The following is a 27,954-nucleotide window of genomic DNA, read 5'->3' as shown; positions in this document are numbered from 1 at the left end:
ATATATATATATATATATATACATACACACACACACACACACACACACACACACACACACACACACACACACACACCCGGTAGCTCAGTGGTTAGAGCGCTGGCTTCACAAGCCAGAGGACCGGGGTTTGATTCCCCGGCCGGGTGGAGATATTTGGGTGTGTCTCCTTTCACTTGTAGCCCCTGTTCACCTAGCAGTGAGTAGGTATGGGATGTAAATCGAGGAGTTGTGACCTTGTTGTCCCGGTGTGTGGTGTGTGCCTGGTCTCAGGCCTATCCGAAGATCGGAAATAATGAGCTCTGAGCTCATTCCGTAGGGTAACGTCTGGCTGTCTCATCAGAGACTGCAGCAGATCATACAGTGAAACAGTGATACACACACACACACACACACCACGTAGTGTAGTGGTTAGCACCCTCGACTCACAATCGAGAGGGCTGGGTTCAAGTCCTGGGAAGCGGCGAGGCAAATGGGCAAGCCTCTTAATGTGTGGCCCGTGTTCACCTAGCAGTAAATAAGTACGGGATGTAACTCGAGGGGTTGTGGCCTTGCTTTCTTGGTGTGTGTTGTGTGTGATGTGGTCTCAGTCCTACCCAAAGATCGGTCTATGACCTCTGAGCTCGCTCCGTAATGGGAAAGACTGGCTGGGTGACCAGCAGGCGACCGGGGTGAATTACACACACACACACACACACACACTTTCCCTAAGTGTAGTGGTTAGCATGCTCGACTCACAATCGAGAAGGCCGGGTTTGAGTCCCGGGAAGCGGCGAGGCAAATGGGCAAGCCTCTTAATGTGTGGCTCCTGTTCACTTAGCAGTAAATAGATCTCAGTCCTACCCGAAGATCGGTCTATGAGCTCTGAGCTCGCTCCGTAATAGGGAAGACTAGCTGGGCGACCAGCAGGCGACCGAGGTGAATTACACTATGTAGGCTTTTCATTGGAATTTATGAGCTAAAGGAGGTACTTCTTGGGCACCTCTTATCTAAAAGCACACATGCTAGGAAACTGTTACCTCAAGTAAGGAACCCCTTCATAGGGCAAATCTCAGAGTTACATGCTTTAATTGATCTTTTCACACACAGCTAGTAACTTCCCTATGTCTGAGTCTTGGAAGCATCCTTTTGTATATATATATATATATATATATATATATATATATATATATATATATATATATATATATATATATATATATATATATATATGTATATATATACACAGCAGACTTTATTAAGAAGGCTGGTGAGACCATATCTTCCTTATAAGCTAAAAGAACCACCTGAACTCGTGACTCTGCAATGGATAAAATAGAAAGCCTTGTGGAAATGTGGTACATAAGTTTTGTATGCGGTACAATGATGCGCCCTTTGTTTACATTCCACAGGTTGCCAGCTAGCATTTTTTCCGCTCCACTCTCCCTCCCTTCATAAATTTAAGATCATCAACATATAAAGTTATTTACATACATACATTAGTGTACATTATAATGACTTAGTCTTAAATTAAACTGCTCAAATGTTTAATTTCATAATTTTTACTTTCATTAAACCTTTTACTGTACTATGATGCACTCTCACTTTGTTTACTCTCAATGGAAGTTCAAGTCAGGGGTCAAATTTGTTATAATTGGTTCGCTTAACGAAAATTCGCTTATGTGTTCCTGAAAACCTTACCGCAAATTGAAATTACCATATACCAAACCCATTATAACATGTAATTATAGGGGATGTGTTCCAGCACGTCGAAAGTCATCTCTACAGACATGAAAATACATGAAAATAATCATTAAAAAAAAATTTAAAGTACTGCACAAAAGAAATAAACACAAAATGTTTTTATTTATCTTTCACTTACCAGGTAGCCTTTACTCGTAATATCCACAAAAAACATGCTGTAAGGATTTCAGTTGTATTCAGTGAGAAATACGGGAAGAGACTGATTGCTGATTGTTGTGTGGTGTGGTGGCCGTGCAGCTTGGCGGTGCTATGGTACAGTGTAAACAAAACATGAGCAGATATCATATCTGTGAATTTTTCTTACCGTAAATAGAATTGAAGTTAGTAATTACCAAACACCGTAACTGTGAATTTACCGGATAACAAATTACCGTATAAGGAGGACTTACTGTATATATATATATATATATATATATATATATATATATATATATATATATATATATATATATATATATATATATATAAGAGGGAAGACCATTGAAGGGCAACAAATTATTGTGATAAAAAGAAAAAAAGGCCCTTTGAGGTGACAGTCCCCAAAACAAGGTGAACAGAAAACAATAGCAGGGATGATATGGGAGTCATCTTTTTAAAATTTTGCATGAAGAAATGAAGTGTACTTTTGTTTGAAGAAAGAGAGCTGTCGTTAGAGAGCAGGGTGTGACTGTCCCTTGTGTTGTGAGACACAAAGAGAAACGTTCAATGAGGTCACAGCTGGCTTTAATGATAAGTTCACAGCACCCTATTAGACCTCTCTGGGAGTAATTATTGTTTCAGCAAGTGTCTATTGCCTCCTCCATGCATATTTAGTTTTTTAATATATGTATTAGTTACAACTGGTGGTAAAGAGACTCTTAAAATGATTTTTGGAGATGTGAGGTGTCATTTTTCTGTTCTGGTCAAGGGTTTGATCCACAAGTGGTTATTGCCTTTAATGGGTGAAGATGAGTCCTACCTTCAAATATTTTTTGCAGCATTTCAGTGGTAGCAAAAAGGAACATTACATTGATGGCAGCATTTCACATGATACATCTCTGTACATAATCTGGATGGGGACCATGCCACATTCTCTTCAGAGAAGCTTAGCTGTAATAAAAAAAGTAATAATAATAAATAAATAAAGAAAGAAAGAAAGAAATGAAAAAATGTAAAAAACTAAAAGAGCAATGCATATATTCATAACATAGGGGAAGCCAAATCCTAGAAATTTACCTAATTGAAGAAAATTTGTTTAGTAACCAAAAATACAAAGGCCCAAATTATATTGGAACTTTTCTATCATTATGGTTTCAGTATTCAAGGTGCTTTCATTGTGGTTGGCTACAGCCTCTCATGGGCAGAGATTTATCTCACCTTGAGATGAGTTTCTCAGTGTTTCATTGTTGTCCCCAAGAATGGTAGTACATATATATAATGTGTAATTTAGTTTTGAGCTACAAGAAATTTCTTGTGCTTTTCGTCCTGAGAAATCAATATTTGTGGAGTATTTTGTGAAAGAAAGTGTCAGTAGGGTTGCTTGTTCAGGGATAGCTATTTCTGTCAAGATTTTGATATTATTATACACTTTAGATAACTTTTTCTATCAGTATTTTAAAGTAGAAAATGTGAAGATGTTTTCTATTTTGGAATTAATGCAAACATTATCTACTCAGAATTAATAAGCATTTCAAATTGTTTTTTTTTTATAGATTTAAATGCCTGGTGATCACTTTTTCTTTTTGGCATTTATATAACTTTGATTTTTCTCTAAGTACAATACCTGATGATTTATAGTTTCCCATAGTTAATTTTCCCTATGTACCTTCCACTCACAAATTATCAATCACACTGTGATAAAATTACTTCAGATCAGATAAAAAGGAGTAAGGAGGAATGATTTTAGTGAAATTTTCACTAAGAAATTCTCATTGGTTAAATTTACGTAGCTGGGATACATACTATGTTGTGCATGCATTACAGACGTTATATGTACTTACATTCTTACAGGTGTTGTTGGCAATGTGCTGGTGGACTCTTCAGCAAAGATTGGAAAGAACTGTCGAATTGGTCCCAATGTGACGATTGGACCAGATGTGGTGGTGGAAGACGGGGCATGCATCAAGAGGTGTACCATCCTGCGTGAAGCCACCATCCGCTCACACACCTGGCTGGAGAACTGCATCATTGGCTGGAAGTGCATTGTGGGACAGTGGGTGAGTCTGACTGTGGAAGATGGGAGCATATACAGTGTTTCTTGTATATTCATTTATTTGTTTTCTTTCCTTTTTTTTATTTATCTATTTATTTATTTATTTTTTTATGGGGATAGACAGGGACAGGGTGGAATAAAAGTAAGGTGTATTACATTTAATAGAAGTCAACCAAGTTGGCTATGTGATAAAAACAGTTTCTTCAGCCATCTATAACAAAATACATTTCTTTTATATCAAGCAAGCCAATGTATAACACTACATCTGTTGTGCTCAGTTACACACTAATCATCTTGACCCATAGTCAAGCAAAGTCTAATCTGTGGGTAAGTTGCCTAATTTTTAAAGATGTTAGTTGCTTCATCATGGATGATGAAGGGCATCTGAGAACAGAAAGGGTGTTCAGTGTATCATATCACCAACATTTTTTTTAATTCTCTTGTAAAGAAGTAAGAATTATCTGGGTACTAGCAACATCAGTTAAATATGTCGGCTGGAGGAGCTTTGGAAGATGAGGTGATGGAGAAAAGTATTAGTCAGATGCAGTTGGTGTGAGAGGAAGTAGGTAGAGTATACCTGTCAGTAAAATAGGAAGACAAGAGTATTAGAAGACATAGGAAAATTAGAGTACTAAGATTAGAGAGCTGAAGTATAACTAAGTACTTTACTGGGAATAAATGCAGGGAAGTATTTCATGGGGTTTTTTCTGTGTAGGTTCCAAAGACAGCATATTTTATAATATATTAAAGTATTGTGTATTCCTAATTATTGCCTAGTTTTGTATCTTATTTTATCATCCTCATCCATATTTTGATCACTACAGTATATTTGATGCTTGTGTTGTGAGAAGAGTGAAAGAAGTAACATCAAGTATTTTCAGCTTTGTCTATAACAGTTTACTGAAATTTACTTGAATAATTTTAATGTTTCATACTTAATAGATTGGCTTTTGCTGTAGAGAATGGAATATAAATCTTTCAAATGATTTATCATTATCAATATCAATATTGCATTCTAGGAAATGGTGAATTTATTTTTATCATTACATGGACTGGTTAATACTTGCATCAATTACATGTAGTTGGGGATCTGAGGTTCTATGCTTGATGGTTAATTAAGTCTTGGAAAGGAAAAGGAAGAAAGGTAACTGCTACATGTCAAATATAGCATGTTGAACAAAGATTGCTGTTTTCTTTATAATTTCTATGATGTACCTAAAGCATTGTATGAAATGCTCCATGTTGATCTGAAGAATGTGGAATGTGTGAACATGCATAATTTTTTGTATTGACAGGTAAGAATGGAGAATGTGTCTGTGCTGGGTGAGGACGTCATAGTGAAGGATGAACTGTACATCAACGGAGGGATGGTGTTACCCCACAAGAGTATTGCAGCATCTGTGTTGGAGCCCAAAATCATCATGTGAGGCCTTAGCAGCCTTACCTGTGCTATCTCGCCTCCAGAAACAGAACTCAGTGGTTTATCCTGCAGTTGCTCACTTATATTTTTAAAATTGCACTTGACTTATTCACAGGAGGCTGAGATCAAAGTGGCAGGTAGGGGGCCCACATGTATTTATGTTTTGCATCTCTGTCTTTTGATTACGTTACCATTCTTTTGAGACACCTACTTAGTTGAGTTAAGTAACAAGTTTAAGAAACCAGACAATACAATTTTTGGTGCACCTTCCACTGTGGAATTTAATTGTTTCTTGACCAGTGCACTTGAAGACCACATCCTGAGGATTTTATTATTACATATTGTAATAATTTAGAAAAATACATTTTATGGTCTCAGGGACTTCTCAAACCTGGTGAGAGAAGTGTAGCAGGAAGTATTCTCCTCTAAATAATTTCCCTGTTTGAGGGGGAAGCTTGCTACATGTCAGAAGAAAATAAACAAATTTTTTATATTTCAGTCTTAAAATTACCATAATTCTTTCATGAAAGAAATCTAACATGGGAAAAGTGCATTATAGGTTAAGGTCAGGCTGCAGTTTTAGTGATACTGTATGGGAAGGACTGAAAAAGATGAACAACAGAATGTGAGGGAGAACTTTGCATCCAATAGGAAAGAAAAACATTTAAGTATGGGATTGCTAATCTTTAAATGATAGTCCTCTGTTTATGGTACTTGAGGGTTTCAACAATACATGAATATGAAGTTTTGGTCTTTATTAAGCCAGCAACATTCCCTTGGGCTTAATGCAGCGTTGTGACAAATGTCTTCCTGTGGCTGCAGCTTTGTATTGGTGTGCATGTTTATTGTCAAGAGGTACTAGCTCCTGTGTGTGTGTGTGTGTGTGTGTGTGTGTGTGTGTGTGTGTGTGTGTGTGTGTGTGTGTGTGTGTGTGTGTGTGTGTGTGTGTGTGTGTGTGTGTGTGTGTGTGTGTGTGTGTGTGTCAGAGAGAGAGAGAGAGAGAGAGAGAGAGAGAGAGAGAGAGAGAGAGAGAGAGAGAGAGAGAGAGAGAGAGAGAGAAAGAATAGACAGACATGCAGACAAAGAAAAAGATGAACAAGCATGCTAAAGCAGCTTCTGATTACCAGATATATCAGCTTATTGCTAATAGGCTAAATTTTGAGAAGAGTTCAGCAATGTAATGAGCTATTACACCTTTATCAAGATAAGTATATATAGTAAATATATTGTTTCAAAGTCATTCCTCCTCTTTTTTTATTTAATTCTATACAAACTACAAGTTCTCACTGATTATAAATACATAGATTCTACAATATATACTTGTGTGAACATTTTTAATGTACCATACAATCTTGGGAGGGAAGTAGATAAGGGAGGCAAGAAATTGCTCTCTCCTTGGCACTCATTGGCCTAGTGATACAGTGATGGATTTGAAGCATACCTAGTCTTGGTAGAGAGCTGCTATCTTTCTCTGTGTCTGTGTGTCCCTGTGGCAAGTGTTGTTCAGTGTGTCATGTGGCTGGCTGGAAGGGACAGCCTTGGCACTCATCACCTGCAGAGTGATTATCTATTTTGTCTAGTTTTTTACTGTTGCATCTGTAATGTTGAAGTTTGCTAAATAAAGGAAGAAATGAGATGGTCTGTTCTTTTGTTTATTTTTAAAAGTAGAGGTCATGACTTGTGACTACTTTTTGTTATGTTATTGTTTTGATGCCTCTTCAGTTCCTTCAAAAAGGGACACAAAAGGAACAAGAATTTGAAAACTACATTGTCTAATTCCAGTCTTCTTACTCTCCCATCTTCCCTGTGTGATGAGCACTATTGGTCCATCATTCTGTAAGAGTTTCCCTCTCATTCTCCTCAGGTGGCTCACTCATCACATACTGGTGACATTAATAACATTTACCCAAAGATGTGCCACCATTTAAGGATGAACCCAGGTGACTATCAGAAATCTCAAATGTATCGTGCAAATGCTACAGATGCAAATCATGAAAGGAGAAGAATGATCCATTTCTTCCTGAACCCTGATGAAGGAATCTTTCCACGGCTACCCACATCTGAAATGATGAAATTATGTCATTTTACATAGATAACCTGTAGACAAAATTAAGACTGGAAAACCATTCCTAACTGAAATCTTTTCCCTTTGCTTCAAATGTTAAACTTTCCATATGTACTGTATTTTTGTTAATCTTATCATGTGTCCTTTTTCACAACACATTGATTTTCATTAACTGGGTGCTTTTTTTTTTTTGTCAAAATATCTCTATCATAATACATTAGTGTTAGTAATACTATTATGGAAATAGCTACATTATTAGCCTTTACTACTCACTTTGAGACAAAGGCCTTCTCCAGCCAGGTCTTCACCCCACTCCCCTCTGCTGGCTGCATATAGTATGTGCTCCAGAGCTGCCCCAGGAGAATATACCACAATATAGTTCCCTGTCTGCTCTGTCTTTTTCATGAAACTTTGGTTATCATTCTGTCTTCCAGATAGTAAGCTGTCTGTCTATTATATGATTAGGGTATGATGTCTTGTCTATGACACTACAAGGGCCTTAAATATTCTTACAATTACTGTTCCCATGAGTCCTAATGCTCCTCAACTTGTGGTTCTCTTGTGGTTTTATAATTATACTGATCAAGCTGACATTTTACATTTATTCACTTAACATAACATATAACATAAATAATAGGATAACAAAGGGCCACCAGGGCCCATTTAGGTTATCCTGTATCAGTCGCACAGCGACCTCGTCATCAGTACTTAAAGATACACTTACAAGTACACAATACATTATATACTAATTCTAAGTATTTGGCCCATTAACAGGGCTAAGTCCTGCAGCGAATTCCTCTACAATCTGTGATCCCCATACATGGGGATCATGTCTTGTTTAACTATAGTAAATTTCTTATAAAAACTATCATGCAGTGCTATACATAATTATAAATCTAATAAATTTAAGTGCTTATCTAATCTGTTTTAAACATTGTCAAACTAGTGCTATTTACAACCCTCTCTGGCAATGCATTCCAGAAGTCTACCACCCTATGACTAAAGAAATATTTTCTTATATCTAACCTGCAGCCTTGCTTTCTAATCTTCCTGCCATGATTTCTAGTCCTACTTCCCTCCTCTAAGGTAAAGAAAGATCTCACATCTATGTAGTTTGTATCTGAGAACATTTTAAATAACTCTATCATATCCCTCTTATACATCTCCTCTCAAATGAAAACATGTTTAATTCCTTTAATCTATCTCTATACTCCAGGCGCTTTAATGCTGGTATCATCCTAGTTGCTCTTCTCTGAACTGCTTCTAACATGTTGATATCCTGCCTATAATGGGGTGACCAGGCCTGTATGCAATACTCTAAATGGGGCCTAACATAGGAATTATATAAGCTACGCACCACTTCCTTACTTTTATAACTAACATTTCTATTTATAAAACCCAGGATCCTATTTGCCCTATTTCTTGCTTCTAAACATTGCTTTGAAAATTTCATAGTCCTGTCTATCACTACTCCTAAATCCTTTCCTTCCTCTACTGCCTCTAGCCAACATCCCTCCATCTCATAGCTAAAGTTTGTGTTGTCTTTACCTAAATGCATAACCTGACACTTTTAGAATTAAACTCCATCTGCCACCTGTCTGCCCATGCTATCAGCCTGTCCAGGTCTCATTGTATTCTGTAATTGTCCTTTTCACCCTGTATTGCACATGCTATCTTAGTATCATCTGCAAACTTTGATACTTTGCTACTAATTCCTATATCTAAATCGTTAATGTACACCAAGAAAAGAAGAGGTCCTAGCACTGATCCTTGGGGTACTGCACTAACCACTTCCTTCCACTCAGACATTGCCCCATTTAATATTACTCTATCAGAAAGCCATTCACTAATCCAATCAACTAACCTACCCCCTATCCCATGTAGTCTCAATTTGTACACTAGCCTCCTATGCGGTACCTTATCAAACGCCTTGCTAAAATCTAGATATATAACATCTATGCTATTTCCATCATCTAACTCCTTGGTAATATATTCTAAGATATCGAGCAAATTTGTAAGACAGGACCTCCCTGATCTAAAGCCATGTTGGGTATCTCTAATTAATCTATTCTCATTTAAATGCTCCCAAATACTACCCTTAATGATTTTCTCTAGTATCTTACATACTATACTAGTTAAACTGATCGGTCTATAATTATTTGCATCATCCTTCCTACCTTTTTTAAATATTGGAGTAACATTAGCTAACTTCCAGTCCTGAGGTATCTCAGCAAACCTAAGTGATCTTTCAAAGATTAACTTAAGTGCTTCAGAAATACTGTCTACACCCTCCCTAAGTACTCTGGCATGTAGCTCATCAGGACCACTAGCTTTCCTATCGTCTAGTTCAAGAATAAATTTCCTAATAATTCCCGGTTTTATATCAATATTTTCTAAAGCTCTTAAACTACTCGTCGCACTGTTTGTAACAGGATTTCCTATTCTTTCCTAGTAAATACTGAAGAAAATTGTTCATTCAATAATTCTACTATGTCTTCATTTTGATCCACTACTACACCATCTTTTCTGAGTGGTCCAATCCTATCCTTATTTCTTTTATCACTGACCTTGTAATAACTATATAATTTTTGGGATCTTTACTCCCAGCTCTAGCTAGTTTTATCTCTACCTGCCTTTTACTTTTTTTTATAACCTTACTCAAATCATCCCTGACCTGTCTGTACCTAATGAAATCTACATCTTTCCCACTTTTCTGCAACTCTCTATATGCCCTCTTCTTATCTCTGATCTGTCTACCTATCTCGTGAGTCCACCATAATGGCTTCCTGTTTCTCTGCCTTATATCTTTGTAAGGGATACACTGCATCACTATACCCTTTACTATAAGCTTAAAAATATCCCACATCTCCTGTGCAGCTTTATTTCCAAAACTATCTTCCCAGTTTACCTCTCCTAATAACTGACGTAACCTACCATAATTGCCTTTCTGATAGTTTAGGACTCTTATCTTATTCACTATATTATCCCTTCATACAATATTACTTGAAATTGTCTCTTACATTATAAAGATCTCTCTGTCTCTTTTTTCTCTCAAAAGCTATTACCTAACTGTTCACCTTTATCTTGGTAAGACACTAGGTGGCACAGTATTTGGAAAGAAAATTATTAAAAATGGTATTTATAATTAACATGCCCATACTTATCTACTGTAATCCAGCAAGCTTTTATTTCATTAACTGTAATTCCATTCTTAAACTGAATAAATGAGATGATATTAACTCAACATGTTCCACATGTATATTTAGTCTGAGTCTCTCTCTCTCTCTCTCTCTGCCATTATTACACAGACATTGGCAGGTCAAGTCCATATGAAGACGTACATTTATGATGTTGAGAGAGAGAGAGAGAGAGAGAGAGAAGCCAGTAGCTACCGAGTAAAAAAAATTATGATAATAAAAACTAACTTGTCTACACAACACACAAAGGAAAGTCACGGCAGCTCATGTCAATGAAATGATGCACAGGTGTTCGACTCATATGTAAGTGAATAGTTTTCCTACCTACAGTGCTGATAGCGCATTGAGACGCACGCTATATAGCCTATACTTAGTGCCGGTGCAGCTGTTTCCACGATATTCATGGTTAATGATTCCAGGAATATATCAAGAAATGAAAACTATTAAGAGTTCAGAAATAAATAAATGAATAAATTCTTAGATAGAAAAAATAATATATGTAAACTATTTTCCTCATATATATATATATATATATATATATATATATATATATATATATATATATATATATATATATATATATATATATATATATATATATATATATATATATATATATATATATATATATATATATATATATATATATATATATATATATATATATATATATATATATATATATAAAATAGTTTACATAAAGAGTTTTTATGCCACAAAACAAATAGTACGTGGAAAATTGAATACATATAATATTCATTGAAGCTAAAGTTGTTGGTATGATATCTGTAGTAACTTAATTCCTTATATTGATTGGTGTGACAGCCAGTAGGCAATGGTAAACAGCGTTGTTACGCTCGGTGACCAGTGGTAACGCAGCTCAAGGACTGATATACAGTATGTAACCATGCGATGAGTAATTTTTAAGAATGACACATCTATAGTGGACAATATGCAATAGGCTGTTGATGTGGCAGTTATATTCACGTTGTTATTTATTTCTAAAGAATGAGGCAAATGAGCATTTGTCAGGTAAATACACTATATACCTAACTGTCATATTAGTTATACAATAGTTACATGTCTATCCTTTTCAGTGATAATTGTCTGAAATATTACGTTACACGAATATATATATATATATATATATATATATATATATATATATATATATATATATATATATATATATATATATGTATGTATGTATGTATATATATATATATATATATATATATATATATATATATATATATATATATATATATATATATATATATATATATATATATATATATATATAGGTGACATTAAATTTGGGAGATAGTTATTATACCAATGGTACAATAACGAGATCAAAAAGTTATTGTACCATGGTAGTACCCTAATAGTGTTGCTGTCTGTAAGTGTCTTAATTTAGCATCAAAGATTCAAGGGTACCTGGGCATTCAATACTATGAGGTTTAGTATGTCATGACCATTGTGCTGCCGGGAAGGTGTCACCAGGTTCGAAGATTCAAAGGTGCCATGGTCATTGTGTTGCCAGATTAATACCATGAGGTTCAGAGGGTCAGCCGGTGTGTCATGACCATTGTGTTGCCGGGAGGGTACCATGAGGTCAGGTCTGAGAGTGCCTTTACTATTCTGCTGCCGGGTATCTGTGTTGTCACTGCGTCCTAACTTTTATCTTGTCTGCGACTTCAACGCATATTTACTCATCAGAGACACCATCAAATATAGTAATATAGCATAAAAATTGTATTTACTCCTTTATTTTGTGTCATTCTGATCAAATGCCTCGTTACTTTGGCAATTTTAATCAAGACAAAATGTAATATAGAGATGGTTATGTAGCCAGGAGTTATCGGGAAAAAGTGTTTGTGTGGCAGTCAAGATGATCCGGAGAGGAGGGGGCAGAGCGCCTCCCGTTATTCTGATAGGCCTGCTGGTTATGTTGGTTATTCTTGGCTTCAACTACTGGCTACTCTCTTCACAAAATGCAGATTTACAACAGGAACTGGAGAAACTGCAGGCCGAGGTCAAAATCAGGTGAGTGAAAAGCGATATATTGCTTGTCCACACTTGCCCTTATCTGACAGCTTATGTCGTGATTTCACTGTTACTATGTGTTGCATTAGTTGACATGTCACGATGTATGGATGTGATAGTCCACGTCATTATGGGATAGATGTCCAGCCACTCCCATAAGATCCGATTTTCATTGTTTCAAGTGCGATGCATTGATGGCAAGAGTGAAAGTGTGTTTTTATACCTGCCAACCAACCACGGGAGTTCCGAGACGTGGCGCAGAGATAGCATCGTCAGGCTTAGTGTAGATACTTGAATAGTCTCTCATAGCTACACCACAGGAATACCACATGATGAAGTGTCTTTTGTCATTACTTGTGCCTTGGTGTTCATGGTTACTTCTGATAATGGTGTTTTGAAATTATTATATATTCATTTTCTAAAGTAGGCATCTCCTCTTCTTTTACTTCAAAGTATTTAGGGATATATTCTATGTCAGGTGGTATCTGTTGCCTACCAAATGGAAATCAATAATCTAACCTCACCCTACCCAGCTTAATTGAATTACCTTTAGTTTAGCATAATAAGGCAGATAGTGGCCACCACATTACTCAAAAGCTATAAAGTATAAATGCCTAAAGAGAATTGATGGTGAGTTAGTATTTTACATAAATATTTTGTGCTTAGATAAAATAAAAATACTGGCAATTTGCTCTCTCTGTGATAGAGGTGCAAGAATTGAATGATACCAGTATTTTTATTACTTGTTAAACAGCTAGTATATTTGTGAGTGTGTATAAGAGAAAGGGTGATGTTCTCAAGTATAGCAAACAGGAGGCTGAAACTATTAAACAAATTACAGAAGTTTAAGAAGATGTTCGAAAATATAACTTCACATTTATGGAGAGGAAAGAAGAGACAGATGAATAAAGAATTGTTTGTTTTATCCTTCTTATGGACACAGGTATTAGTTTAACATGCACATAAATGGTATGATAAAGTAAAAGAAAGAAAGGTGTATTTAGTGTGTGTTCATTTTGAATTTTTTTTCTTTTTTCATAGTGTTCTGATGAATAGCTTGGTGGATACAGGAAGGCTTCTCAGAAAGCTTTGTATACAGGTATATTAAGATAAATTTGGAAAACAAAAGAATGACTAGAATAATTTCCCTTTTGACAACAGTGCAGTGAAACAAGATCAATCAGAGAAGAAGAATGCAGCATTGCAGGAGACTGTACATGAGATGGATGAAATTGCAGACAAATTGAAGAAGAGAGTACAGGAGGAGGAGGATGCCATCAAGAATAGAGACCAGGATGGACAGAAGAAAGACTATGAAATTACCTCACTCAAGAACAAAATTGTTGTTCTCCAAGAGCAGATTGTGAGTGGAAAGAGAGAGATAGGGAGATTTTTTTTTTTTTCCAGTTCTCATATGCTAAGTAGCTGTCACAAAACCTACATGTGTTTGTTAATAAGTTTTATTCTTGTGCATTCCATTTTTCCCAGTTGCATATCTTTTTTTTTCTTTTTTTTTTTTAGTATAGAGTCTATCATCATTAACATAATTATTATTATCATCATTATGATTATTTATTTGTTAGTTTTTCTTACTTTCAATTCTTTCTTTTATTATACACTTAAAAGCTTTCACCAGTTTCCCTTGCAAAAGTTTTCCATGTCTGTCAACACAGAATTACACACAAATGCTTAAATAACATTGCCACATTGTATATTATTTTGTCCATTCATTCTTTGCTCTTGTTCTTTTCAACATATCACTTTTTTCCGTTAATTGTCCATCTATTTGTTTTTATTCTGCATGTATAGACTTCAAAGTTTGATTTTATTTCATTTTTTTCTTTTTCCCAGAAATGACTATCAGCTTCGTTCTTATGTATAGATGTAGATGATATTTACGTATTAATGTTGGCAAATGATTCTCGGTTTCTTTAATCAAAGCATTATATACAGACATTACCAGCCTTTATCCTATAAATTCTCAAATGGATAAATTGAACAGCCATTATATTTTATGTTAATTCATACAAACTGGAAATATTTTAGTATTTTCTCTAATATTATTTGAGCGGTGCTTATCATTTGCTCTTCTATCCATCCTTTTGTTTATTTATTTATTTATTTATTTATATATTTATATACATATTTATTTTATTTATTTTTTTATAAAATTTCACTTTACTACATATGATTTATATCCCTTCTGCACACCACACTCATAACATTTTTACTCACTTCTCCATCTCCTCTGGTCTACTTTTTTTATTCCTCTCTTTTGTACTACCTCAGAACTAAAATATTCACTTAATGTTTCTTTTGTATACTCACTCCTATGTATATGTGTGTCCCTCAGAACACAGTGAAGCAGCAAGTAGAGGAGCAGGAGGTGGAGTTGGCCAAAGCAAAAGAGACCAACACTCGCCTTGTAACAGAGCGAGATGCAGCGGTGGAGGCTGTGGGGGAGAAGGACACACAGATCAACTCACTCAAGATACAGCTGGAGCAGGTAGGTGAATCAAGGCATGACTAGGTAGCAGTGGTGGTCGTTGTACTTGTTTCACTTCTTTGTTCATTAGTTTACAGGTATACTTTATTTTGTTTAAGCAAGATTTAAAGAGGTATTTTGTTTATACATTTATTCTTGTGTGTGTCTTGAGTCTCATGATAATTTTTAAGCTTTTTCTTGGAATCTCGAATGATTGACTTTTATGTTTATTTATTTGCTTATTTGTTGTTGTTATTATTATTATTACTATTATTTCATTGTTATTAGCTACTTAATATTTTGTTTATTTGTTTTCTATTTACACATTATTTTTTTAAATTTTAGTTTTGACTAGTTGGTTTGTTATCTAATATTTACATGACTAAAGCTGGTTTGCATGTGGGCTTACATCTTTGAATCTTTGGATGGTTATGTCTTCATTCATGTTGATGCAGACAGGATTTGTTTTAAGCAGCTCATGTAATGAAGCATGAAAAGGCAGAATGGAGATTGCAGGAAAATATGACCTGCATGGAATGAGACAAACTTGGGCCACTGAGCTCACAATGTTGACAGTTCACCCAATGGTTAAGCTCTGGAACTCCCTGCCTGCTTCTGTATTTCCATCTTCTTTTGATCTGACTTCTTTCAAGAGGGAAGTTTCAAGACATTTGTCCCTTTATTTTGGCAAGGAGGACTGGCAATAAGTGGGCCTTTTTAAAATTTTTTGTTGCCTTTGACCAGTTTTCCCTCTTACATGAAAGAAAAGTGGTGGTGGTGGTAGTATCTGCTATAGTCTGAGCATTTTATGAAGATCGTGTAGCCGTTGGCTTTTTCAATGATTTCCTGGCCTGCTGTGCTGTCACACTTGTACCAGTACACACCTCAAGTCTGATACTTAGTACATACTTCAAAATTGAATAGTGTTGTAGTATGTATATATGTATACAGGCAATCCCCGCTTAACGAAGGGGTTACGTTCCTGAAAAAAAACTTTGTTAAGCGAATTTTTGTTATACGAACCAATTATAACAGGTTTAACCCCTGGCTTGAGCTTCCATTGAGAGTAAACAAAGCGAGAGTGCATCATAGTACAGTAAAAGGTTTATTGAAAGTAAAAGTTATGAAGTTAAGCATTTAAGCAGTTTAATTTAAGACTAAGTCATTATAATGTGCACTAATGTATGTATGTAAGTAACTTTATAATGTTGATGATCTTAAATTTAGGAATGGAGGGAGAGTGGAGCGGGAAATATGCTAGCTGGCAACCTGTGGAATGTAAACAAAGGGCGCATCATTGTACCGCATACAAAACTTATGTACCACATTTCCATTGCAGAGTTACAAGTTCATATGGTTGTTTTAGCTTGCAAGGAAGAAATTATCTCACCAGCCTTCTTAATAGAGTCTGCTGACTTGAAAATGGTAGACAGTAGATGGAGTCAAGTCATGATGGGAAGCAATGCTATTAGTTTTCTCACCTCTCGTGTCTGTGAATAATATCCAGCTTCACTTCGAGAGTAAGAGACTTCCTGGTCATCTTAGCAACAGTAGGCGACATTGCAGGGCGTTTTGGTGGCATGTAGAGCAAGGGAAGACGAGCTGCTGCTGACGCTGTTATTGTTTTGAACTAGGGGAGTGAATGGTGCATGTTTTGTCCATGAGAGGCGCTGGTGTATCCAAAAGCCTGTCGGCTTGCGTGATATGGCAGGCCTTTCAAATTTGGAAAAAATTACCTGGAAAAATTTTGTTAAAGCGAGTTTGGTGTTCGTTAAACAAGCAGATGGTAATAAAAGGAAACCTTTGTTGTAGCGAAATTTCATTGTGTAAACTTTCGTTAAGCGGGGATTGCCTGTATATATACAGGGTGATTCACGAGTTTCTCCAGAAAATTTAACTACTGCAAGTTTACACAATTCTAAGCAGAAAATACTCTATAAGTATAGGAGTTTTCTGCAATGGTTAACAAGTGGGAGGAATTTTAGATTTCGATCCAGACGGGAGGATAGCCACCAGCAAGTGGCTGGCTGCCACCAACCTGAAACCATTTAGTTGCCAAGTTGCTGATTTCTCTTAATTTTTACTAGCACTCTTTGTCTGAATAAAATTTTTTTTTCTTTTAATTATCACCAAGTATGTGATCAATTGTTCTAGGGAGCTATGCCACTTTTTCATGGAATAGGCTTTGCAGACACCTAAAGCCTATTCCATGAAAAAGTGGCATAGTTCCCTAGAACAATTGATCACATACTTGGTGATAATTAAAAGAAAAGAAACTTTAATTCAGACTGAAAGAATGCTAGTAAAAATTAAGTGAAATCAGCAACTTGGCAACTAAATGGTTTCAAGGTCGCGAGGGGGTGGCGGGAGCCAGCCGCTTGCTGGTGGCTATCCTCCCGTCTGGATTGAAATCTAAAATTTCTTCCACTTGTTAACCATTGCAGAAAACTCCTATACTTATAGAGTATTTTCTGCTTAAAATTGTGTAAACTTGCAGTAGTTAAATTTTCTGGAGAAACTCGTGAATCACCATATATATATATATATATATATATATATATATATATATATATATATATATATATATATATATATATATATGTTGTGATGCTTGAAAAAGGCAAGTTAGTGTAATTTATGTTTATTTTTAAATATATTTTGCATTGTTTTTCCAAACACTACAATACTTGACAATGTTTCCTCCGAGCATTGTCACATCCGTATGGGTGACTGAGTGAGGTCACAGGTCAAAGTGATGGTGTTAATCCATGGGTCACTTCCTCTCCCGCTACCAGCCAGGATGGAAGAGAGAGAGAGAGAGAGAGAGAGAGAGAGAGAGAGAGAGAGAGAGAGAGAGGTGGTGTGTGGGGAGAGAGAGACAGACATGACAGAAAGGAGAGGGGGCGGGCAGCTTGACTGACTGACAGGCAAATTCTTTTCTCAAATCTTAATAACAAATCTTAATAATTCATAAGCAAGTATAGATCTCTGATAGAAATATATTTGCATGAAATGTAGATTCCATATGGAGAGAGAGAGAGAGAGAGAGAGAGAGAGAGAGAGAGAGAGAGAGAGAGAGAGAGGTAGTGTGTGGGAAGCAAGGTTCCCATTGACACATAAGCTCTATTCCCATAATTTGCCCAGCACAAGGTTTGACAGCGCAGCAGGCTGGGAAATCCCAGAAAAAGCCAACGCCTAAATGATCTTCATAAAATGGTCAGACTGTAGGTAATGGTGAAGCAGTTGTGGGTAATATTTGTAGGGTAGTGATGGTGATGGTGGTGCTAGCTGGGAAGTGGTGATGACAGTGATGCATCCTAGGTAGCATTGATGATGGTGGTGCTATCTTTCCTTCAGCTCATTTATCTTTACATTTGTCTCTGTTTAGTTTTCCTCATTCATTTGTGCTGTTGCTAGAATAGCCACCAGTTCTGACTGGCAACATTTGCACCCTGTCTTGGAGCAGCAGTCCTTCCATCCTTTTGTACTTGAATGATTTTTAATTTAGTTGCAGTTTTGCATATAGTACAGGCAACCCCGCTTAACGAAGGTTCACACAACGGAATTTCGCTACAACAAAGGTTTCCTTTTACTACCATCTGCTTGTTTAACAAACACCAAACTCGCTTTAATGAAATTTTATCCAGGTAATTTTTTCCAAGTTTGAAAGGCCCACTATATCACGCAAGCCAACAGGTTTTTGAATACACCAGTGCCTCTTGTGGACAAAACATGCACTCCCCTAGTTCAAAACAAAAACAGCGTCAGCAGCACCTCATCTTCCCTCGCTCTACATGTCACTAAAACACCCTGCAATGTCGCCTAGGGTTGTTAAGAAGACCAGGAAGTCTCTTACTCTCGAAGTGAAGCTGGATATTATTCACAGACACGAAAGAGGTGAGAAAACTAATAGCATTGCTTCCCACCATGACTCGACTCCATCTACTGTCTACCATTTTCAAGTCAGCAGACGCTATTAAGAAGGCTGGTGAGATCGTATCTTCCTTGCAAGCTAAAAGAACCACCTGAACTCATGACTCTGCAATGGATAAAATGGAAAACCTTGTGGAAACGTGGTACATAAGTTTTGTATGCGGTACAATGATGCGCCCTTTGTTTACATTCCACAGGTTGCCAGCTAACGTATTTCCCGCTCTACTCTACCTTCCTTCATAAGTTTAAGATCATCAACATTATAAAGTTACTTACATACATACATTAATGTACATTATAATGACTTAGTCTTAAATTAAACTGCTTAAATGCTTAACTTCATCATTTTTACTTTCAATAAACCTTTTACTGTACTATGATGCACTCTCGCTTTGTTTACTCTCAATGGAAGCTCAAGTCAGGGGTTAAACTTGTTATAATTGGTTCGCTTAACGAAGTTTTTAGAACGTAACCCCTTCGTTAAACGGTGTTTGCCTGTATATTAATTTTAAAAGATTGCTATTGGAATTTTGCTGATTTTGCTGGCAGTTTCCATTATATTTTATGATGCTGTCCTTCTATAGCAGGGGTATTCAATTAAAAGTCACTGAGGTCCAGTTCTTAAAATTTCCCCCAAGTAAAAGGTCCGAACGGAAGTCCAGCTTGTGTCTTATAGCCGTTCCCTATGTCGACATTTTCATATGGATTCAACAGTATTTATTGTCTATTTTCAATGCAGGAAATGTTTAACAGAGTGCACAGCTAGCTCTTTTGCCCTAAATAAAAGTAGTCCCAGGCAAATACCACCCGCCACACCCTCCCTCCCCGCTGTCACCCGGCCGCAGATTGGTCACGGGTCCGGACAGAACCATCGCTCGGTCCGGATCCGGACCGGGGTCCGCCATTTGGTGATGCCTGTTCTATAGTATAAGGATTATGTTATGGTGTCATGCTTTGTTGTAAGAATAACCAGTAGGAAATATTTTAGAATATTCATCTTTTGTTTTTATTTATATACATAAATATATTATTATTATTATTATTATTATTATTATTATTATTATTACAGTAAATCCTCGTTATACGATACATATACGTTCCTGGAAACCTTACCGTAAATCGAAAATACCGTATACCAAACCCATTATAACATGTAATAATAGGGAATGCGTTCCAGCACGCCAAGTCACCCCTACAGAAATTAAAATACAGTAAGCCCCCACATTTAGCGATCCTATTAGTCTGCCGAAATCATTGCTAAATTGGAATTTCGCCAAGTTTGAATACTACTTTAAATAGGGAAAAATACCAATCAGTCTTTCGTCTGCCCAAAGTCCCCATTTCGAGTCCCCATTTACAGCTGCAACATCGCCACCATCACGAGAATCAGCACCCCCCGAACCACTAGTGGAGGCCATGGTGATAGCGAAACTCGCTAAAACAGCGAGGATGGGAGCACAAAAAATGAGTTCACATGCTGGATTAACACACACAATAGCTCAAGTGTTGAGCGGGAATGCCGGAGGCACTGTGGGGCTGACGTCATGGCCAAACAGACACGCGATTGGCTCAGAGTGAGCGGGAGGCGGGACAATTGGCTCAGAGCGAGCGGGAGGCGGGACAGTGTAGTGCTGTACATTCACTTAATATGAGAGAAAATCGCTAAACTTGAGGGCTTGGCCTTTTTCCAGACAGTTGCTAAATAAGGGTTTCGCTAAGCTGGATTCCGCTAAATTCGGGGGCTTACTGTATATGAAAATAGTCATATATATATATATATATATATATATATATATATATATATATATATATATATATATATATATATATATAAAATGTAAAGTACTACGCAAAAGAAATAAACAGAACGTTTTTATTTACCTTTCACTCGCCACATATTCTGTCAGATGATGTCCCTCCCGAGGCTAAGGGACAATAGGGATTTCAGCCCTTACTTATCTTCCGCTGAGTGTGCAGATGAGGATAAGATGTCGTCGTCTGTACTGTCGGAAGCAGATGTGGAAGGGTCAACTGTAACAGGGTCGGCACATTTCACTGGTTTGAAGAAAGAGGATATGGAGGAAGGGCTAGCTGTAGAACCGTTGGCAGCGGATGTCGAAGGGCCAGCTGTACCAGGGCCTGCAGGTGTGACAGGGACGGCATATCTGACTGGCTTCAAGAATGAGTAGATGGAGGACTGTTTGGTTTTTCTTGTTTTTTCATCATAGATTTCTTGATAAATCTTGTCACTTTTCTCTACATCATGAGCCACTTTGCTACTTCTGGCAGGATTTGTATCACATTCCTTCAGGGTTTCCAGAGCTTTTTCGATACCACCGAGATATTCTCTAAGAGTTTTGATGTCCAGGCCACGCACAGGTTCTTCTTCCTCGTCTCCCTCTTTTTCTGCCTCCTGTGATGCCTTGTCTAGCTCTATAAGTTCATCATTAGAGAGAGGTTCAGCATGGCTTTCCAAAAGATCTTAAACATCATCATCATCAACTTCATTGAAGCCAGCCCTATGGCACAGATTTACTATGTCATTTCTGATCGCACCGATGTCGTCTTCAGCAAAGCCTGGGAAGTCATGCGCACATTCTGGCCATACTTTATTCCACTCCAAGTTCATGGTAGACGTCTTCACTTCGTCCAAAGATGACTTGATGTTATCTAAGGTGTGCTTGATGTTGTACGACTTCCACCATTTTCTGATAGTGGGCTTGCCAGGCTCATCTGTGCCCTTTATCAGTTGCTGCATGGTTCGCCGCTGGTAGTAGGCTTTAAGTGTTTGCCATGATTATTATGAATATATTTGTACTTACAATAGATCCTTTAATATTCCATTTATTCATCTAATTAGTAATGCATGTAAGTAATATGTACAGTAAGTCCTCATTTTACACTAGAAATGTGTTCTTCAAAAAGCTATTGTAAACCGAAATTAGTGTAAACCAAACCCGTTTTAACATGTATTAGATAGGAATACATTCCAGCTCAGTATGAAAGTCAATCGAAAAAAGTAAACAAACATCCATCTCAACCTTCAAGGTTTTAATAATAGACAGGGCCTTTTCTGAAATGAGGCTCAATGAGAGTGGGGCATGCTGGCGTGTTTGGCTGTCTATCCAAATTTTAAGTAAACCCTCCATCCGATCCATAATGGGTTTCCAATGTTTTGTCAGCAATTTTACCTGCAGGCTTGAAGCATTAGCTGCTGCCTCCTTAACACTTGAAGCATTCCTCAAAACAGTAGCAACTGTGGTAAATTCAGGGAACAGCTTATAGCTGACGAGCCTTCCCCAAGTTCTTTTCTCTTGACTATATCAAGCTTCGTTTCCAACATTAAACTTTTCCTGGCTCATTCACCCTTACCCACTTCTTCACCAAGATCCAAATTACGTTTCAGTGACATTTTGGACAGGAATTGGTCTTAAATGCAGAGAATAATGTAAGTAAATCACTGAGCACAGTCTCACTGTTATTCGTCGTGCTGGCGCGAAAGTGACTGGTTTGTTGTTGGTCCAACTTGGTCGCAGTGCAGCGCCACAATCACAGGCGGCGGGAATTTCAAATATTGTAAGTGCGATTTTTTTATCGTAAATTGAAAAAATGGTAGTAATTGTCAATTATCATATCTGCAAATTTATCGTATACTAAACTAGTGTAAAACGATGACCTACTGTAATGAAGTTAAAAAAAAAGGGAGGGAGGAGAAGAGATAACAGGCTCCAAGGGTGGTTAAGTTAAAGTCAGTACTGTGAGTGGCTTGGAGGTGTGTGGCGTGGATGACGTCATCACCCGTGCTCCCCCGCGCTGGGCCCTCTCGGATGACATGAGCAGATACCACATCTGTGAAATTTTCTTACCGTATATCGAATCGAGAGTAGTAATTTCCAAATACCGTAACTGTGAATTTACCGGATAAAGAACTACTGTATAACGAGGACTTATATATATATATATATATATATATATATATATATATATATATATATATATATATATATATATATATATATATACAGTAAAGTCCCGGGTTATGTCAGTCTCAAGTTACGTCAAACTCGTAGTTACGTCAGTCCACTATAAGGCAATTTAAGATTAAAAAAATTGAAAATTTATAAATCGTAAAGTGCGGGATTTATTGTTATTGTTGGTGGTTGCCCGCCACACCGCCCGCCTCATGCTTGAATACAATAACACCCTGCCTCAGTTCCACCACACCGTCGCCCCTGGCAAGAGTGTTATCCTACTTCTGCGTTTACTGACTCAAGTTCTTAGTATCTTGCTCAATGGCTACAAAGAGAAAACTTCTTAGTGACAGTAGTGATGCTAAGAAAAGGAAAACCATTATGCTGCAAGAAAAAGAGGACATAATTAAAAGACATGAGAAGGGAGGCAGCAGCTGTGTGTGAGGGAGGGAGGAAGAAAATGGGAAGCCCGTTACCTCAGGCGTCCACCCCTCTCGGCAACCTACAGTCCTTCGTGTTCGTGGCCCTAATCAACAACAAAAACAAGCTTGTGTTTCATATTCCTACATAGTTGTAAATAATATAACAATATAACCTTTAACTTACCTGAATGACTATAAACAATGATTGGTTGAAAACTCGATAATATGCTTTGAAATGTACGGAAACTCGAGTTACGTACAAAATCGACTTATGTCATGTTTCAGGAACGTAACTCTGACGTAAACCGAGACTTTACTGTATATATATATATATATATATATATATATATATATATATATATATATATATATATATATATATATATATATATATATATATATATATATATATATATATATATATATATATATATATATATATATATATATATATATATATATATATATATATATATATATATATATATATATATATATATATATATATATATATATATATATATATATATATATATATATATATATATATATATATATATATATATATATATATATATATATATATATATATATATATATATATATATATATATATATATATATACTCACAGTAATACTCCGCTTAATGAACGTTCGTCTAACGAATTTCCGGTTTAACATACTATATAAAGTTAGACCACTGCATAACATACAACCATGTCCGTTTTAGCAAATTTTCTGGGTGTGAATTTGTGGGGTGAGGGACCGAATGCGGCAGCTCTGCTGTGATTGGCTGGCTCCCTGCCTCTGTCTCTAGCGCTCCTGGGGCCGGATCCAAGAAGCTGGTTGTTGTCTATGTTGGTACAGACAACCTCCTGCTCACATACCAACCTTCGTAAAATAGCATCCACAAAGATTCGTTGCTGTTGGTGGGTGAAGGTTGGTAGCCCACTCATTGACTGTCAGGAGGTGGTGTTACTGTCTTATATATGCATTTATGTTCACAAAACAACATTTCTATTAGCTTTTTATAAACCTTGCTCCCAAGAAAGGATTGTTTTGTAATGCATAAAGTGAAATCTTACATGGAATACCAAAAAATAAAGCAGAGATGAGATCGCCCACAGACGAGGTGGAGACTCGCTGCTACTCAGCCGCTTCTTCTTCTTCTTCTTGTGACCCTTTTAGCTTGCGTATCACTTTCACCACGATATTTATGTTTCCACTCCTCTATTGCCTGCTATAATGGATATCATATCTTAGTATTCATATACGCTCATGCCAAGAGGATAACCTCGACTCCGTGGCACTGAGTGATAGTGTATTACTAATGAAATATTGCGGTATTTCATTAGTAATTCACTATCCTTTCTTGGGGACAAGGTTTGTAAAAAGTTAATAGAAATGTTGTTTCGTGAACATAAATGCATATATAAGACAGTAACACAACCTCGAGAGGTGGTGTTCCCAGCAACTTCATTACTGTCCCTCCAAGCGTTCATGGATGCCATTTCACGGCAGGAGGTTGCTCTGACGTTGTTAAAGAATTTTGGAATCAGCTCCCACTCTTCTCGTGCCTCATTTGCAGTCTGCCAGCACTGAGTACAGGCGGAATCTCTTCAATCTGCCTATAATTCACCAAGATGACCCCAAAACGTCCTTCATCTTCTTCTGCATGTGGGTTTATTTTTGATAAGTGGATTTTTGATAAAGTGGTAAAGCTCAGAGGAAGATGGTGACTGACTGTGGTGTGAGTGGTGAAGGCAGTGACACAGTGAGTGTTTTGTTTACGTATTCTTTGTTTTGTTATTTTCTCTTATTTTTTGCTTTCTCTTATTATTTTTTGCTTTTCCCTTTACTTTAAATACACTTCTAGTATTTAGAATGGCAAATAATAAAAACATGTTAATTTAGCCAAATAAATAGAGTATTTTGTACGAATTCTTTTGGACCACATCCCGCATCCTCCCTATTATCTGTTGTTTCTTATGAGAATTACATGTTTGTTTTATACGAATTTTGATATACACGATGCCTCTTGAAACGCATCTATCGCGTAAATCGAGAAATCTTTGTGGATGCTATTTTACGGAGGTTGGTATGTGAGCAGGAGCTTGCTATGGAGGTTGTCTGTACCAACATAGACAACAACCTGCTTCTTGGATCCGGCTCCGGAGCTCTCATCTATCGGCCAGCTGCAGAACTCTCTGGCATGCAGTTTTAAATTGCATTTGGCGCTCAGTTTGAAAATGCGGTTGGGCCAAATCGCGTATAAGCAAACCGATGGCGCAAATTAAATGAATTATAATATTTTTTCGGTCGCGTTGTAACAAAAACGCATAAATCAAACACGCGTAAATCAAGAGTTACCTGTATGTACTGTATAACGAGGACTTACTGTATTATTATTATTATTATTATTATTATTATTATTATTATTATTATTATTATTATTATTATTTCTAGTCCAGTCTCCTTTACAAGTAAAAAGAAAATTCTCTAAATTTTTGCCTTAGATTACTTCTACTGATTTCTCCTCATGAGTTAAACAACATTGCTACCTTACAGAAATTATGCTCTAGATGCATGAAGTTGAACCCTTACAGTTGTGCCTGTGTGTGTGTTTGTGTGTATGGCTATTTTGTTTCAGAAATGAGCTCTGTGTTTCCTCTGTGCATGGGTAGTGTGTCTGCCTGTAAGGCTCATCCAGACCTACATGCATGCTGAAAATTTGCAACTCAAGGTCTTCTTTGCTAGAGTTCATCTCTTTTATATCTCTACTATGTAATTAATTTAGCTTTTTTAATTATTTATTTATTTACTACTTGTCTATTTAAAAAAAATTTCTGTAATGTGATAGTATACTAATTCACATTGGGAATAACATTATAACATAGTGTTTTACTCAATATCAACTCTTTATATAATACAGACACACAAAGGAAAAAAATGTATTATCACATATGGAAAGTTGTTTGTGGAATGTATGGTTTATTGATATGTGTAAATTAAAAGAAAGTGTAAGGTGACTAAGATATTTCATGATGTAACATTTTATCTGTGTATGAAGTAGATATTATTGGATGAACAAGCAAAGAGAAGTCTAGTATATGTATAAGTCAGTAATGTTAAAGTGTTTTCTGTTGTATTATGTTAAGTATGGAAGTGATATGAATTGCACATCCCATGAGAGAGAGAGAGAGAGAGAGAGAGAGAGAGAGAGAGAGAGAGAGAACAATTTTCATATAGTATCACACAGTTTCTAATAATTCCAGGGCCTTACCACATTACCATAGCATGTACTTGGAATGTTCAGTTTACAGTGTTACAGGAAATCTTTGAAGTGATATTGAAGTACATTTAATGACATATACATGTTTATTAATGTTACATTGCTCAGCTAATGCTGACAACTTGTTCCATCCCCTGTGATAGAGAGAAAGAGAGAGAGAGAGAGAGAGAGAGAGAGAGAGAGAGAGAGAGAGAGAGAGAGAGAGCACAAATGAACAAGCAATAACAGTAATGAGCAAAAGTAGTAGATGGAAATAATAAAAAAGGACACACAAACGAGGAAACAAAAGTGATACATGGAGTTATCAAGCACACAAGGGGAAGCAAACCACAACATGGGTTCACACTGTTGCAGGAGAAAACGGTGAAGGGCACACTGCAGTACTCCATTAGTGACCTGAAGAAGAAGGTGACGCAGACTTTTGGTGACCTATCTGAGTGCCAAGACAAAGTGGCAGAGCTTGAAGGGAAGAATAAGGGACACGAGGAACAGAACAAAAAGGTGTGTGTGCGTATGTGGATACATGAATGTGGCTGAAAGTGTGGATGTGGATGTATTTAGATAGGTACTTGTGGTGGCGCTGGGGGTGATTAAACTTTTGTTGTAATGCATGAGGTGTGTTAAAAAGATATCCAACTTCACAACAAATTTTCTTACTTAAATATTTTTCAAAGGTGGGTTCTTGTAACTTCACCTCATGTTTAGTTTATCAGTCCTTCCATTTCTAGAAAGAGGAATAGACATTCTGGAAGTCCTCTTTTAAATTGATGCACCATTGTACTGCTTGATGTCTTCTCAACTAATATATTGGGATCCTTTCTGTGGCACCTTCAACTTAGGGGACAGACAGTAATCACAAAGGGTCATGTTTGGAGAGCACAAAGAATTATTTATTTTGTTTAAGAAATCCTAAAGTAGGTGTGAAGAATTGGACAATTTGTGGGAGTCAAGCAACTACATCATGACATTGTTTAGGTCTATCTTCACGCCCAATCCATGATTTGTAGATTGAGCAATTTTTTGTGTTTGCCAGGCTTTACTTTTGAGATATTTAGTCTTGTGATTTTTGGCTGTTCTTTGAGCTGACAATGCAGGTGAGCATTCTAGAATAGGTTTTCTAGACATTAATGACAATGGAAGGACTTATGTGTTAAATGTATTAAACAAGGATCTCTTTGGAGGACTTTAG

General features: G+C 36.6%; 2 protein-coding genes and 1 long non-coding RNA gene across 17 annotated transcripts in view; 2 read left to right on the top strand and 1 right to left on the bottom strand.

Annotated features, from left to right (window-relative positions):
• The window catches only part of LOC123497996 (mannose-1-phosphate guanyltransferase beta-like), a 51,178-nt gene extending 44,191 nt beyond the window's left edge, over nucleotides 1-6,987 (top strand). For all 3 annotated transcript variants that reach the window (XM_045245058.1, XM_045245057.1, XM_045245056.1), the window contains exons 6-7: nucleotides 3,730-3,935; nucleotides 5,227-6,987. In XM_045245058.1, the coding sequence (XP_045100993.1) occupies nucleotides 3,730-3,935; nucleotides 5,227-5,358 (338 nt within the window). In that variant the 3' untranslated portion in view covers nucleotides 5,359-6,987. The remainder of the gene's footprint in view (nucleotides 1-3,729; nucleotides 3,936-5,226) is intronic.
• Nucleotides 6,336-8,093, bottom strand: LOC123498000. The gene is made up of 2 exons (XR_006672609.1): nucleotides 7,690-8,093; nucleotides 6,336-7,411 (listed from the first exon to the last, which is right to left on the bottom strand). It is a non-coding gene; the product is annotated as an uncharacterized LOC123498000 (long non-coding RNA).
• Nucleotides 8,094-12,477: 4,384 nt separating this feature from the next.
• LOC123497992 (protein GOLM2-like) overlaps nucleotides 12,478-27,954 on the top strand; it is a 75,675-nt gene continuing 60,198 nt past the window's right edge. For 6 of the 13 annotated variants that reach the window (XR_006672607.1, XM_045245050.1, XM_045245041.1 and 3 more), the window contains exons 1-4: nucleotides 12,479-12,662; nucleotides 13,824-14,025; nucleotides 15,016-15,168; nucleotides 27,120-27,266. Coding sequence is in view for 12 of the 13 variants with exons in the window: in XM_045245050.1 (XP_045100985.1) it covers nucleotides 12,508-12,662; nucleotides 13,824-14,025; nucleotides 15,016-15,168; nucleotides 27,120-27,266 (657 nt within the window). In the remaining variant the exon portion in view is untranslated. Of the gene's footprint in view, nucleotides 12,663-13,823; nucleotides 14,026-15,015; nucleotides 15,169-27,119; nucleotides 27,267-27,954 lie in introns of all 13 variants that reach the window. The other 7 variants (XM_045245048.1, XM_045245044.1, XM_045245046.1 and 4 more) reach the window with 2 other exon arrangements.

The sequence above is a fragment of the Portunus trituberculatus genome, chromosome 47 (assembly GCF_017591435.1).
Source record: "Portunus trituberculatus isolate SZX2019 chromosome 47, ASM1759143v1, whole genome shotgun sequence".
Classification (NCBI taxonomy): Eukaryota; Metazoa; Arthropoda; class Malacostraca; order Decapoda; family Portunidae; genus Portunus; species Portunus trituberculatus.
This window is presented reverse-complemented; position numbering and strand designations above follow the sequence as displayed.